Consider the following 16,987-nt stretch of genomic DNA (forward strand, 5'->3'; position numbering starts at 1 on the left):
AATTTCTAAAATTGTAACTTCTCTTGTACGTCGGCCATTATGCTAGCCAGTACTGACAACATCACTAGACAAAAATCACCAGGCTTTGAAAATCTTTCAGAGATTCGTATATGCAAGGCATAACAAAAGCCTAAACTAATCTAACCTAACCTGTTACAGATTCGTATATGCAAGGCATAGTGTGAGTGTACAGTAGCGTGAAACTTTCGTAATGTCACCAAAGTTATGTTGGTATGAGAGGTAAGACACTTGGAAGTGCATAAGCAATTGTGTTCAGTATTTAGCCCTCATTCCATACAAGAAGACTCCACATGTAAACATATGGATGTGTATGAAGGCCATTTTAAGGTCTGAGAACCTCTTTAGCATCTAGAACGCAACGTCAATTAGTTCCCTTTTTGAAAACAACTTTTTCATGTTTATAGGTTTAGTGGTTTAAGACTTATTTAAATTTAAGAAAAAAAAGTAATTTGCATGTATCTAAAATTTTTCATCTCTCCCAGATCTTAAGTATCATGTCTGAAGTTTTTTTACAATGCCTTTGATCCCTTTAGAAAGTGCCCATATTCTCACTTTTTTTTTTTACCTTGTAAAACACGAGGAAAAAAATTAAATCTAACCATATTAACATTTATAAAATTTGCAGAGTGCATGCACACATTTATTTTTTAATTAAAAATTACTTTCTTTTTGAAGAAAATACCAACATAACCTTGCTAAGTCTACTTTAAAGAACATGCAGTAGAAATTTTCAGCTTTCAAGCATAAAATTTGTGGGATCCTTGGCAATATGAATGCAGAGTAGTGGGGAAAGAAAAAGTACGGGAAAATGAGTTTAAAAGTTTGCATGCGTTTTAAACTTAATGAATGTGTAAAATAGGAATCATAACTTGATAAAAGAAAGTAATCTTTTTTACTAAAAATTAATACCAAATTTTCACCCAAAGGTCTTTTGTAGGAGCCCTATATATTGCTGAAGGGCTAAAATTGGTGTGGTTCTAACTGCATGAGTGATAAGTCTCAGGGCATTGTTTTGACATTTTTCCAAGTGTTTGAGGTTTTGTTTGAAGGCGATTGAGGTAATATTAAATGATGTTAATGTAATGCAATTTGTAGTCCATACAGGATCTAAATATGTTTAGCTTTTTTTATGAAGTTACTTGTCTCTTCATGTAGTGACATTGAAGCATTTAAATTATTAAAAGTGACGAGAAGGAGTTTATGAAACATTTTGTATTTTGGTGAAAAATTGTTATGTGTTGAGCAAGTTTCAGTGTTGTGATTGGAAGCATAAAAATTACTTCATATTTAAATGGCTGCACTCTTGAATTTTAATTCCATACAGACTTTATAAATGTTTTCTCACACTTCTTCCCCCCCCCCCCCCCCCAAGACATTTCGTAATGTTCAAAGTGTAAAGTAAAGGCTCTTAGAATTTTGATGCTAGGAACATGCAATTTTTACTGCATGTTTTTTACACAGTGCGGTTAACAAAACACAGTAGCATTTTTTTTATGAACTGAACACTTCGGAAATTAAAAAATGAAATATATTTTGTGGACACTAAACATTCAAATTTTGAAGTTGCATATACGTTATTAAAAAAATTCTCTCCATTTACAGATTTAAATAAAAAAAATTCTGGATACTCATTTCTTTTCTAACCATATCATAGTTGTTGTAAAGAAAGAGTCATGCTTGAAACTTCAATTTTGTAAGAACTGGATTTTAAAAATTTTATTTTTATTTGAATAACTGAAAAACCATTAATCTGATCACAATTGCAAGAATACTTTTAGGAAGGAGATGGAATGTGCAAAGTATGAATTATCTACCTTAAAAATTGTAGGTAATAGAAATTTCACTCAATCACCCCCTTACATTTTTTTCTTTTCACCAAAATACAAAATTGGAAACAAGAAACAGAACTACTCGGGGAGGGGGGGGGGGACAAAAAAAATGTAAGATGATTCTTTACTCTTAATGTTACAGGTCTCCATATGATTGTTAGTGTTAAGAGGTTATGCGAACTTTATTCTTAATATTTATTTAATCTGACAGGATTAAGGCCATAAGACCTTCTCTTCCTGTCCTATTTGAACTTCCTCGAAAGAAATGGAAGTTTGGACCATTTCGGGAAGATTGATTTTTTAATGTCAGTGAATATAATATAGTTTCGTTCAGTTAGGATTTAGAATGTACTGCTTTCATGTACAGAAACTTGCCATTTAAGTAATATAATGTGTTGGGTTACATTATAAATTCCTCATATGACTTAGTAAACTGATTTAATGCAAACAAATAAACTAATATAATAAACGAGTAAAGTACTACAAACGAGTAAACTAATATAATACTTTTGAGTAATATTAGTGAATTATGACCATTATAATTAATTGATTCTTTTTAAGAAGTTCTATAGTTACTGGACAGCCTAGTAACTCGGTAGAGCAGCTGGCTACAGACTGGAAGGTCCGGGGTTCGATCCCAAGTGGTGACGGGATTTTTCTCGTTGCCAAACTTCCAGAACGGCCCCAAGGTTCACTCAGCCTCCTATGAAATTGAGTACCGGGTCTTTCCCGGGGGTAAAAGGCGGTCAGAGCGTGGTGCCGACCACACCACCTCATTCTAGTGCCGAGGTCATGGAAAGCATGGGGCTCTACCTCCATGCCCCCCAAGTGCCTTCATGGCGTGTGAGGGGTACCTTTATCTTATAGTTCCTTCTAAAGATAATATTGATACAGTCTCGTCTAATTTTCTATTTCTAAAGTCTCTTTGAAGTTGAAGTTTTGCATAAGGATAATTATTGTATTTGTATGTAATATTTATTAATATTTATTTCATTGTTTGTGTGTTTAATATGAAACTGTTCAGCGAGAAAGGTACTATATTAATATGGTGACTTGTATTATCCTCTCTTATTATGTGTGTCGTGTTGCACCAATTAGTCTGGAGCAATATTAATTTGGCATATAATTAAAATTTAGAGAATGGAGATATTCCATATATTAAAATTAGATTACTTTATGAAACATTTTTCAATCCTTCTTCCCCTGCCAAAGAAAACTGAGGTGGCAAATCGAATCACATGAGAAAATAGGATTTATATATAATTTATTTAGGCCTACTGTTAATTTTACAGAATCTCTGTACAATTTTTAGTGTTGAGAGGCTGTACGAAATTTATTCTTATCATCTTTGAATTTTCGCATTTCAAATTATGAAAGAAACGAAGAATTGCATAATTTCTAAAGGACAGCATTGACTCTTTAATCACGTTTAATGTCATACAGTCTTTTGATATTGAAATTTGAAGTATTTAGCTGTAATGCTCGGAGACTTGTCATTTAAATAATGTCAAGTATTCCTCGCTTGCCTATGTAAATTATTTTAATATAAAAAAATGTATCGTGATTCAGCTAATATAATACCACAGTCTAGTATATACAGTTACGAAGCTCAATACATAGTAAATATGCATCCATAGATAGTTGCTAACCACTAGGATCGCTACTATCGTCTCATTACAGACAATGCGAAATAGTATCTGAACAATCTATTGTTCCTAGTACCGGTACCCTCATAAACTCAAGCTTCGTGACTGTATATACTAGACTGTGATAATTGCATGACAATTATTTTTTTTTTTTTTTTTTTTTTTTTTTTTTGCGTTTTATAGTTCCTACTACAGATGGCATTGATACCATTTCTTTGCCTAATTTTCTGTTTCTGTAGATATGACGTAATGTCTTCGATGTTGAAGTTTTTGTATTAGAATAGATGTATTTATATGCAATATTTATTAATTTCTATTTTATTGTTTGTGCATTTAATATGAACATGCATGCAGTGCAAAAAGTACTGGTTTATTGTGCTCATTGTTTTGTCCACTCTCTATTATGTGTCTCATGTGTTGCACCAGTTTGAAGAATTTCAATGCGACATGACACTACATTGAATCTTGGACCTTGTTATGCACCACATACAAACTGATGTCTGATTTGTGTTACCGGTACGTTATTTCATGATGAAATGAAATATATGTGGAAAAATAAAGGTGAAACGAGCGTTGAGCGACTCCTGCCGATTTTGGAATAGACACCGACGCACTCGAACTGCCAACATAGAAAACAAAAAATCACACTCAATCGCTTTCACCTTATTCTTGACGGGATAATAAAAACCTAACCTAACCTAACCGCATCGGTATCTATTCCAAAATCAGCGGAAGTCGCTCAACGCTCGTTTAACCAAAATAAATAAGCGAGTTTCTGTAAGTGACAGGTTAGGTTTGGTTTGTTCAAGCTTTTAGTGTGCTTGGTGTATATGCATTTTGATAGATAGGTATACAAAAAGATTTACCCTGGACTGAAGAAAGGATTGCTTTCCCGCATAGTGCAACATAATGGTGGTACCATTGGGTTAGATAATGATTTCGTGTGAAAATGCCTCAGAAATCATCAGTAAGGTATATAAGAAACAAAGGTATTTATGGCAGGTTGGCTGGGTTTATAACTTTTGCAGTGATCCCATCGTGTTTCTAGAGTTGTGCTACAATTTGAGGTTATTTTCAATTACCTAATTAAGTTTTCTTTTCCTGTATGTTGTGCGTAACTGGATTGAAGATTCACTGATACTAACAAAATGTTAAAATTGGATACTGAACAAAACATTAAATGAATTACAGTTCTGTTAAGTATTATAATTATAAAACTAATTTTTTTAACAGCTTATCGATAACTGAAAACCAAGGAATGGCATTGAAGATATATTTCGTAATTAATTGAGCCCGGAATTTCAGGCACTGAAAGTTAAGAATGATACTGAGTATATATGAATAGATGTGGTGTCTGTGAGGAGGGATTTTAAGCCTTGTTCACAAGAGTCTGATATGTAATAAGAGAACAGAGTCACAAGTACTGAATAATGGATCTTGTGAACAATTCTCTAATTTCTAAGTGGTGGTTAAGAGGATTAAAGATCATTAACAGTACCAAAGGAAAAATACTGAATGACAAGAATGACATCTAATAGCAGTGGAGGAATGGCTTCTATATTTATTAACTATGGCAAGTAACTATTAATTTTTAATTCCTAAAATTCTGGACTCTAGTAATTATCCAGCTTTATGTACTTGAATATGATGGCGCTAATTTTAGGTTGGTAGCTGCGAATCTATCAAAAGCATCTGTAGCTAGATTCTACCTCAAAATTTCAGCTCTTGCTTGGATCTACCTGGATCATATTCATATTATCTGTGAACACAGAAGTGTTCCCAAGTTCGAATTTGAGTACATGTTTTCTTCAATTACAATAAAAAGATCAAACCTTTTCCTGTATATTACTATCTTTATTTATGTGTATGTTACAATCACCTTGTAGTAATTCTTGTTGTGGAATGCATGACGAACACAGTACGGTAGAAAACCTGTTAAAAAGTAATTCTTCTGTTAGAACTGAAGGTAAAAGTGGATGTAAAACAGTTAGGTAGGCCTACTTTAGATCTAAACGTAACACAAAAAGCTATAGTTTAACCCTTTGCAGCATAGTGATTGTGCAGAAGAATCACAGTTTTCTTTCTTTCTCTATAATTATATCAAGATCCCTACTGTGGCATAGTGGTTGCTCAGAGTGAAATCATATTTTTGAAATTGTGTGCAAAGTTAAAATTTTGAATGGTTGAGGTTTTTTCCGGGGTTTCCCCTCAACCCAATATGAGCAAATGCTGGGTAACTTTCGGTGCTGGACCCTGGACTCATTTCACTGGCATTATCACCATCATCTCATTCAGACGCTAAATAACCTAAGCTGTTGATAAAGCGTCATAAAATAACCTACTAAAATAAAATTAAAATTTTGAAAAAAAAAAAATTGATCGAAGCTTTGTTATGATCCATGATATGAAAAACATAAAACTTACATTTTATTTTAATTTTTTGGATTATTGTGCTGCAAAGGGTTAAGAAAATAAAGACCTTTATGGCTTATGGCTTAGGTCAGTACAGTTTCCAACTTGGAAGGGCTCGAGAGTGATTGATAAATTCTGCAGAAGAAAGCAGCGACATATGGATTTCATTTTTCAGCTTGCATTTTACCCCTTTGGTTATGTAAAATAAAATAGTGCAGTTCACATCTGATTTCTTACACGAGCCGTCACTGGTGAATGGTAATTAGGAAGACAGAAAATTGCACATCGAATCTCTAGCATCATAAAGAAGTCAGTGCAGTATCCTATCTTGCAACTATTTTGATCAGCTATTGGGATTCTGAACAAATTGTTTAAATTGCGCAACACGTGATGTTAAAAAAAGCAATGAATTTTGCCTATAACTACCACTACTTTAATTCGAAGTTGCCCATTTTTAAGGAAAATTGTATTGAAAAAAAAAAAAATGTCTTTCAGACACACTTAAGGCCCACTGTTATGAGTAGGCTAATTGCAATAGATCAAGTAGAGAAAATCGTCATTGATTCTAATAGCTAAGGTATGAATTTGTGGGAGAGAGAGAAAACATGTGGAAGAATATAATGGTGAACAGTTTGTCATGACCACATAAAGGGGCAGTAATTTGTTACTACGAGAAATACTTGATAAAGTGTGTGTGTTATTTACATATGCCATTTTTTTTCCCTTTGTAAAGGGTATTACTTACGGCTTTTAAGGAACCCGCAGGTTCATTACCACCCTCACATAAGCCCACCATCGGCCCCTATACTGAGCAAGATTAATCCAGTCCTACCATCATATCTCATCTCCCTCAAATCCATTTTAATATTATCCTCCCATCTACGTCTTGGCCTTCCCAAAGGTCTTATTCCCTCTGGTCTCCCAAGTAACACTATATGCATTTCTGGATTCACCCGTACATACTACATGCCCTGCCCATCTCAAACGTCTGGATATAATGTTCCTAATTATGTCAGGTGAAGAATACAATGGGTGCAGTTCTGCGTTGTGTAACTTTCTCCATTCTCCTGTAACTTCATCCCTCTTAGCCCCAAATATTTTCTTAAGAACCTTGTTCTCAAACACCCTTAATCTCTCTTCCTCTCTCAAAGTGAGTCCAAGTTTCACAGCCATACAGAACAACCAGTAATATACAGTAACTGTTTTATAAATTCTAACAGTGAAATTCTAATTGTCAAAGGTATTAGATTTCTATATTATACATCTCCAGAATTTAACCATTGAAATGTAACTTAAAGAAAATGTAAAGAAATCTGAATAAAACATGGTGAAGTGTGCGTTGTGAGGTCAATTTATTAACACATTTTTATTTTATAATTCTATTATAAACAGTGAAGAATTTAAAGTAATGCAGCTCTTTGCCAAGGGCGGCCAAGTGTATTTTTGAAGGGGGAGGCTGATGGTCTCAGCTACAGGAGTGGTGTGAGGGCTCCCTGGGAAAAAAAAAAAAATCATAATTTGACCTTGTGAAAGGAATTTCAGAGCATCTGAGCATAATTTTTATGAGCCAATTACCGAGTTTCAAACACAAGTTTTCATAAAAATTTATCGGAAAAATAATTAACAAAAAAATGCAAATGTGATACGTACTTCCACACAAAGAAAAATATATTTTAGTCAATATAACTGAAAATAATGTCTTCGTAATGAAATGAAGATAATGAATATTAGCAAATTTTAAAAATAAAATTTCTGCATTACAGAATAAAAAACAGAATTCATAGTGAAACATAGTGGAACACGTGTTGTCAGCAAATAGCTGGATGCACTACTACGAAGATAGATAGAATGAAAAACAGACCAACTCAGTCTAAGTTTGAAATTTATTTGAAAACTTCGAAATAAAGTAAAAATGTTAAACTATGCAATTTTATTTTTTTCTGGAAACGAGTGTTCGTCAGAAAAAAAGACAATTGCAGATTTCTAGGAAATTTTTCTAAAACTCTCTTCTAAATCCTAGCCTTTCATCTCTTCTACCAAATAATTTCTAAGTAAGAGAATGATGACTGAATGTTCTTGATAGTAATCTACAGAGAATTAAAAAAAAAAAAATAACACACACACACACTCTCTTTTTTTTATATATATATTTTTTTACATAAATCAACCTTAAAAATGTTACAGAGTGGGGGGGGTGGTTTAAGCCCCCTTTACCTCTCTCATGCTCTGTATAATGTTAAAAGGATGGCTAAGTAATTATTATATTTAGAGCAGGTGAGTTAGATTAAATCTCACCGAATCAAGTTAAATGATGTATCTACAGGCATAAGGGCTGAATTGTTGCTTCAAATGTGCTTTTATTGTCCACACTAGGAATTAATTTTCATGTGCTGCCACCTGTATTAACTCTGTAGACTCTACACTGCTGGACTGTTATCGAAGCATTGCCTGCTGGATAGCATCCTATAGCATAGCTGCAGCCATAAGATATGATCCAGTAGGCAGTGTATTGAAGTAATGGTTGTTTTGATTTGAAGTGATGTGTAGCGTATGAATATTGAAATACCTTTTTGGTACTGGCTATACTGCGATTGAAAACACGCCAGCCGTTGGTTTGTAAAGATAATGAATAAATACATTATTAACAGAGCATAAATAGGCCAATCTATTGTACTGTCTTACACAGGACACGGGCAGTGAAAGAAATCCTGCTAAGTTAACATGTAACTAATTAGCTGTTTGGATGAATTTTACTGTATGTTTAGAATTAATGAGCATTATTTCAGAATATCATGGTAATGTACGTGAATCTTCGTTGCATATTCACAAGAGGTACAAATATTTTAAATTACCAACCCCAAATAGCCTAACTTACAGTATTGACCACAGAATAATAGTTTAGCGATCACAGTTATCTTCACTAGAAAATAGACCTAATGTAAACTTATCGAGAAAGTTACAGGATGGATAAATTGCCAATAATTTAATTAAACTTTATACCGAGAATCAACACACACAAATAACTGTACTTATAGGCTCATTACCGTGATATTCTGAAATTGCATCTTTTCGACATTGTAAACGATTCTCACATTGTAAACCCAAACCTGACATAACACATACCGGTATACTAATTAAAATTAATTTTTGACTATGTTTGGCCTAATGTGTTTTGTATTGTTTTCATTTAGAAAATGAGGTTGTTGAAGTGATGACATAGGGCTACTATGAGAGGCCCATTATCCAGTATGACCAGCAAAACAAGTAGCTTGAAAGCATTATTATTGCGAGCCTGGCGGGAACGCTGGTCTGATTTGCAATGGGGCATCCACATAAAGACGGTGAGTTGGAACAATGCATTGTATATAATCCATTTCACCCAACCAATTCCTTTTTCTCTTCCTGATCAGTTTCAGCATCATTCTTTGTTCACCCACTCTCTCCAACATAGCTTTATTTCTTACTCTGTCTGTCTATTTCACACTTTCCAGTCTTCTCCATATCCACATTTCAAATGCTTCTATTCGCTTCTCTTCACTTCGTCGTAATGTCCATGTTTCTGCTGCATACAATGCCACACTCCATACAAAGCACTTCACTATTCTGTTCCTTAGTTCTTTTTCCAGAGGTCCACAGAAGATGATCTTTTTTATATTAAAAACTTCCTTTGCCATTGCTATCCTCCTTTTTACTTCTTGGCAGCAGCTCATGTTACTGCTTATAGTACACCCCAAGTATTTGAAGCTGTCCACTTGCTCTACTGCCTCATTTAGAATTCGAAAATTTACCTTCTTTATTTTTCTTTCTATGACCATGGTCTTCGGCTTGTTGGCATTTGTCTTCATCCCATACTGCTCACAGCTGTCATTTAGCTCCAGTAACATATCCCTTAGTATCATCTCCTCTTCTGCTAACAATGCCATATTATCAGCAAACGTGAAGATTATCAGTTTCAATTGAAAACATTAAGTTGTTGAGCATCTTATGTAACAACTTAATAATTTGAAACAGTATTATGCTTAAAAGAAATAATACACGGTGTAATTTTATTATTTCAACATCCACCAAGTTAGCTCTGTGGTAGCGCATCTGCCTCCAGACTAGCTGGCCAGGGTTCGATTCCCAGTGGGGTCAGAAATTTTCATGTAAAATTTCTACCTTGGGACTAGGAGACATGGTGATGCACAACTTCTAATCACTGTATTGTGCACCAATATCCCTGGATTAAAGCCCAAATCTCTCTGCAATGCATATGAAGGGAAGGCATATGTAACTGCTGATGGTGATTCGTCTGTCGGATGGGGACGTTAAGCCTGGCGGCCCCCTTGGTGCTGTTCAACAGGAGGAGGCTACGTACCTGCACCAGATTTCCCCTTCTCCCTTCTTCACTTTCATCATCATCCTCACCCATTCATTACACTACACTTACACATACACTCACCCTAGTACATGACATAAGTCGACCTGGTTGGCGAGTTGGTATACCGCTGGCCTTCTATGCCCAAGGTTGCGGGTTCGACCACGGGCCAGGTCGATGGCATTTAAGTGTGCTTAAATGCGACAGGCTCATGTCAGTAGATTTACTGGCATGTAAAAGAACTCCAGCGGGACAAAATTCCGGCACATCCGGAGACGCTGATATAACCTCTGCAGTTGCGAGCGTCATTAAATAAAACAACATTAACATTACATGACATAACTCTTCACAGATACACATCATGCATAACATGGCCTGCTGAAGTGGGGTGCAATTTGAAAATGGGTCACAGTCCTGCCATCTGTGCGCAATATGTTGAACCCGATTCACGCAAGTGAAGTGGGTAGATATTAGAGACACACGCACGCACACAAAAACACAAACAAACGCACACACACAACCCCCTCCTCCCTCCTTCCCTCTCTCTTTTCTCTCTCTCTCTCCTCCCCCCTCTCTCTTTCTCAGATTCATAGAGGTTTGAATATTTTATTTGCTGCAATGCTTGGCAGAGGTACCCCAGTTTGCGCTGTCACTGAAACTGGATTAATTCTTGGTATTTGATGTTCCTAATATTGGGGCAACATTAGCTTAACAGCAGTTTCAGGGTAGGAGAAAATTGATTTCCCATGGGAATTCCCCTAAAATTTCTTTCCTTCAAGTCCACCCTTTAATTCATTACTGCATGTGTACTTTAATTCGTGGGACTCATTCACAATGAAAATTAAATATAACGTAAGCGTTAACTTAAAAATGTAAACGTTACGGTAAAATCAAGAGCATTCACGATGGGAACATAAAAATAACCGCAAATATACTTGGTAACCATGGAAACATAACGACGACGCCATTTCCTCATATTATTCTATCGTATACTTCAGCGCTCCACGATTGTGTACTGTTTGCAAATCACGTAAGCATAAGCATGAAAGTTTGGAGTTTTCAAACTTTCATGTTAACGTCTTACTGTACCGTAATGTTTATGTCAGTACTTATGTGAATCATTGTGAATGATCCCATTTGATAACCTGACCGCAAACTTCTGTGTTTATGTTACGGTTATGTTTAATTTTCATTGTGAATGGGCCTTTATAGACAACATCTTTCGAGGATATTGTGACTATTGTACCTCACAGTTTGAGAAGAAAGCATCAGAAAAATTAAGTAGAGCCTTCTCTTGTCAAATTATTATAAAGGCTATGATTTACTGTTGAATTAAAAACTTTTTTTTCCCCTAGAATATTATAATTGTTCTTTAAAGGCGTGTTTTTAATTCATAATTCTGTCTTACATTAGATTTTGCCAAGAGGTGTCAGTGGAGATGTTTACAATTTGGCAGACTGCATACTTCAACAAGCACTTGTTGGTCCCGGACCTAATCAACTTGTGGTCTCGTATCTCAAGCATTCTCTTAGTTCTCAGGTACTGTATTAGATTTAGTTTTTATATACAAAGCTACTGAAATGATAGACTGAATGAATAAATTTTATCTCTACTTTGCCGATGCTAGGCCTGACATTGCTGCCCCATTCACCACCAACACCACCACCACCACCACCACGACCACCACCACCACCACGATGACCACCACGACGACCACCACGACCACCACCACCACCACCACCAATTATGGTTTTACTTCATCGCTTTAGTGAACTTCCTGTTGTTTTACTGACATGAAATTTTATTGCTAATATTTGCGTTGCCACAGAGACATTATTATGACATGAGGCAAGAAAACGGTGGGTGACTTGTGGCCTGCTGTTAGCATGGTTTCTAGCAAGCGCGTAACCATTTCTCTGGCACTTCCACAATACATAACAGTACTAACAATAAATGTTCAATAATTTGGACTTACCATGTTCACAGTCGTTGCTAAAATTGTCCCCCATTTGCTGCCACACACAACTGACATATTTTGATAAATTAATGAACAACACTGAAGGTCCACATCATTGATAGCCTCGATTTTTTCTCGTATATAGTCTTTTGGTTCATCTATAGAATGAGGATTTTTCCTATAAACCTTATCTTTTAGTGTTCTCTATAAATAAAAATCACAAGGTGTTAGATCTTGCCTTCGTAGAGCCCACAAGTTTACGTGTTGTTTTCGCACACGACCTTCTGCCTTTTGTGTACGTATATATATATATATATATATATATAATTTGAACTGGTAATGGAAATTACGGGAAAACGGCTGAACGGATTTTAATAAATGACCCCTCATTTTGAAACTTGGAACTCAAAGTTTTTCAGAAAAATAGTAGTTTTCAGTGAAATGTCAATTTTTCAACATAATTTTCCTATTTTCCAAAATCCATCTGTCGTCAGTTTTGAGAACTAGCTAATTGCATTTCAGAATAAAATAAAACACATACTACAGTAAACAATATTACACGAAGACCATGATCTGCAAGAATGCTGACATATTTAGAGCTCAAATTAAATTGGTTATTAAAAACTTAACTTACTAAAAATAATTTACAGGTTCAATTCTGTGGTGTGTAATTTTCTGAGTACAGCTGTGTATTGGATATTAAAAACTACAAAACTTGAGGTGGTTTGATGACATTATTACCATTAGAAATGAAATATTATTGTAGTTAATGCCATGATGTGACTATTTTTCATTAATTATACGTATTAATGCTCTATTGATGATATGAAAGTGAAACGTTTTGGGGTTATATAAGTAGATTTAGAGAATATCTTAAATTAGATCTTCATTTCTATAATTTACTGATTGGGGGCTATATATTATATATAGTATATTTTACTGAAAACTTTAAAACTTACGTAAGATAATAATATTATTAAAAATCAAATAATTTTATAGTTATTAATCAAGTGGTGTTGGTCTTTTTCATATATTTAATGGCGGTGTGGTGTAGATATTTATATGCGTGGTTCTCGTCAGTATTGGCTCGAGAAAGAGTATCTTTCATTATTTTGTGGAAGCAAATAACTTTCAGGATGTCTGGTATTCTTCATTGAAAATAAATCTGAAAAATGTTTATTTGAACGTCTAATGAACTTAGTTTGCAGCATTTGCTGCACAAGCCACTAGTTGTACATATAAACACGTTCACGCAATAAGAATTTGTTGGTAGACATTACCTAAATACACAATAATCACTAAACTTTATACACTAACTTTGTACACTTGAATCAAGACTTTTGTTACACGACTTGTGACTTCAGCGAATACCATATGGCGACTGAGGATCTATTATGCTGCAACTGTAACAGCCTACATATCGTAGACTGTGCAGTAAACACCAGTAACCCACTGTTTTCTCGCCTCACGTCATAGAAATGTCTCTGTATTTATTCTGACATATAGGGTTATCATAGCTTCATGATTAACAATGAGGACACTATACCATTCGAACCTATTCAACCCCTAACTATTATACGAGAATAGTACTTTCTTTCATAAACATTTCCATGATATGGTGTTATTTTTACAGCTTGTGTCATATGCAGCTGTATTGCAGAGGATCAGCAAATATGATGGATTCCATAAACCTCACTGTATCATCAGTCTACTGGAGTTTCTTGAAGCTATCCAGGTACGTAGTTCTAATTAAATATTTTTGTGTTCTGTAATTAGATTTAGCCTACTCATTTTATAATATTTAAACACACAAAATCATTCCTACAAGCTTGTAAAGAAATTGATGAGAAATATTGGGAATAGTTTTGAATTTTTACAAAAACTGGTTGTGTATTCGCAAATCAATTGAAATATATTCCTTAGAAGTGGGGTTTTCCTGAAAACGGGACTTTTTAAACTCTGAAATCAGTTACATTGTTTTTTATGGTCGTTCTGCCTGCACTTCTGAAATCATGTCAGGAATGTCAAAACGAAATTTTACCCTTTTTTTCTTGAAATATTTATTGTGCCGTTTTAGTTTCGGCACACTATGTTTCTTTCTTTCTTTTTCTTTTTTCTTTCTTATTCATGTCATTTTTCCTATTGTTAGTTACCCTTACTTCTCATAGGTGGCTTCCTATTCCTCCATTTTAAGTCATTCTTCCTTTTTATAGAGAGCTTGTTTTCTTTCCGCCATTCTTGGTCTCTTATTTCTCATGTATAAGGAGCGAATTTAAGTTATCACGTGACATGAGCTTTAGAATTTCATTGGCCCTGTTCACATTTATTATTAATTAGCGTCGGTTATTCTGAGAGGGATGCTTGACGCGAGGTGTTTGGGGCCAACGCTCGAAGAGCATGGTTGTGTGACAGCCATGGAGAGCTAGGCGGGTTAGCTTAGCGACTATCTGTGATGGGATCACAGATAACCCAGTCCGGGCAGGGACGTGAACTGCTGTAGTCGGGGCTCGAACGGGGATTGTCTCTTGACGCAGGCAGAAACGTGGCCCAGGGCATGTGGTATGGTATGCTGTGTGATAACAGAGGCATGAGAGTTGAAGAGAGACCATTGTTGTTTTGGTTTCGAGACTGGCCTACCAGCAATCGTAACAGGTTTTTATAAGTCAGTAATTGTAAGATTCTTGTGATTGGTAGAAGTGTATTTAATTTCACACAGAGTATTAGATAATTCATGAATAAGCTGGCATTCGTCAAGTGTATATTTTACATTGGTTGTGTTTGGTTTCGTATTTGTGCTTGCTGCCACATCCGACAAGTTTGGACTTGTCTAGCAAATTACTTATACTTACAATCTGTGGATATAGATGGTGTTACTAGTGTGTAATGGTGCATGCCAGTTCAGTGACCTTTAGTGGCAAGCCAGTTTCGATGCATTGGTGAAGTGTCGATCACTGTATTTCTACTGCAGCCTTTTTGTTCGTTTTCCAATTTCCAGAAGTGTTAATTAATAAATGTAAGCAGATAGTTGATTTTATTTATGTGGAGTGTTTTCTTATGTACCACCTCGCCCAAGAGACAATCGACCCTATCATACTTTCGACGGCAGGGTAAAACTTAATTGTTTAAGTATTGTTTACTTATTATTTATACCAACTATTCAAAGTAGACAGAGGCCCACTGTTGCACTATGAGAGAGAAAATTAACATTTTGGTATAAAAGGTTAACTCTAATGTCATTTTCAATATCATAGAAACATAAGTGTAAGATGAACTTGGCACCTCATGGTTTTCCATGGGGTTTGTCTCGCTTCATTCTATATTTAACCTTTTAATGTTTCTTGCCTGCTTTACCCGTTATTGAATAGAGTGTACCTATCTTGCCTGTAGTAGTAGTTATTTAATCCTTAGATCCATCCTTACATAACCAAAAAAATTATATAGCAAGAATAACTTACGACATTTTATGTATCTGAAGGGATTCCATAAATTTCACGTTAATTTTTCTGCTTTTTTATTGTCTTTTCCTGAATCATATATCTTTTAGTTGCCTGTAAATGTGTATTACACAAATATAATTTTCACGGAAGCAGTAGATAATATAATTCTAGGCCTATATAAAATTTTTGAACAAAAAGTTAATGTTTTGTTTTGGAAAGTTAAATCATAATATTCAAGACTGTGAACTGTAAATAGATACAAAGAATAGAATATGTATTCATTTATTCAGTAAAATAATTTTTTCTCGTTTTCGCCAATTTGTTAGATACACCGTCACATTTAAGCTAAAATGAAATTTTATTAATACACATTAGTTAGTATCTGTAGTATTCTCTTTATTAAGCTATGAAATTACCTTTATCTTAAAAGAATAGTTTTAATATTATATAATGTTCTTCATAAAACTGAAATACTTACAGTAAATTGTCAAAGTAACTCTAGATGGGGCCTGATGTGTTAGCTACTAATATAGTTTGAATTAGAAGTGATATTGAATCTGAACTATAGTGTATTCTTTGAAGGGAGGCATCACATGTCGAGGAAAGCCAGAAGAAGGTCTGCTGGCTGCAGCAGTTCTGTCTATAGTACAATGGTTATTAACGTGTATGCAGCATGCACTGAAAAATCTACCAGAGTTGAAAAATGGTAACATTGAACTCACACCGATGTTGGATAAACCAGCTGTCATCCTGGCAGAATTACTGAAATGTGACTTCTTGGTGGCCATGTTGTATCTCGCAAAGCATGAATGTAGAGGTATGTGAAACTTCCATTAATTGTCATTGATACATTAATAAATTTGAGGCGTTTGATAAGTAAAGGTATGGTCACATGTCGCTACTTTTGCAGCGCTGCAGTACAAAAAACTGCGCAACTCTCGTACTGCGATTTGTGAACAACAGTGCAACCCGAAAAGTAGCGGCTGCTGAACCTGCTGCCCGCTACTTTTTCATGCTGTGTGCAGCTTAGAAGTAGCGACGTGTGAACAGAGTTCTCAGGGTTACAGCCGCATCATTTTTGATATCGGTTTTGTTGAAGCTTTTGCTGCAGTTGCGACCAGTGTTGCCACCCAAATGTGCCAATGATACTTTTATTGTTTGGATATATTTTAATGTTAGATGTGATGAAAATAAATTATGTGTAACAGTTATTAAATGCACAACACAGTCTGAGCATAATTGCTGACGATATAATTCATTTTTTTAATTTTCCGTAGCGTAGTTTCAAACAGGAGGGTTGCCAACATTAATTACGTGAATATGCTGTT

General features: G+C 35.0%; 1 protein-coding gene across 4 annotated transcripts in view; it reads left to right on the plus strand.

The window, feature by feature from the left end:
• The first annotated feature begins 8,395 nt into the window (after positions 1 to 8,395).
• MED24 (mediator complex subunit 24) overlaps positions 8,396 to 16,987 on the plus strand; it is a 55,133-nt gene continuing 46,541 nt past the window's right edge. For 2 of the 4 annotated variants that reach the window (XM_069827766.1, XM_069827769.1), the window contains exons 1-5: positions 8,412 to 8,631; positions 9,100 to 9,249; positions 11,679 to 11,804; positions 13,856 to 13,957; positions 16,242 to 16,476. In XM_069827766.1, the coding sequence (XP_069683867.1) occupies positions 9,136 to 9,249; positions 11,679 to 11,804; positions 13,856 to 13,957; positions 16,242 to 16,476 (577 nt within the window). In that variant the 5' untranslated portion in view covers positions 8,412 to 8,631; positions 9,100 to 9,135. Of the gene's footprint in view, positions 8,632 to 9,099; positions 9,250 to 11,678; positions 11,805 to 13,855; positions 13,958 to 16,241; positions 16,477 to 16,987 lie in introns of all 4 variants that reach the window. The other 2 variants (XM_069827767.1, XM_069827768.1) reach the window with 2 other exon arrangements.

Source organism: Periplaneta americana, chromosome 6 (assembly GCF_040183065.1).
Source record: "Periplaneta americana isolate PAMFEO1 chromosome 6, P.americana_PAMFEO1_priV1, whole genome shotgun sequence".
Lineage (NCBI taxonomy): Eukaryota > Metazoa > Arthropoda > Insecta > Blattodea > Blattidae > Periplaneta > Periplaneta americana.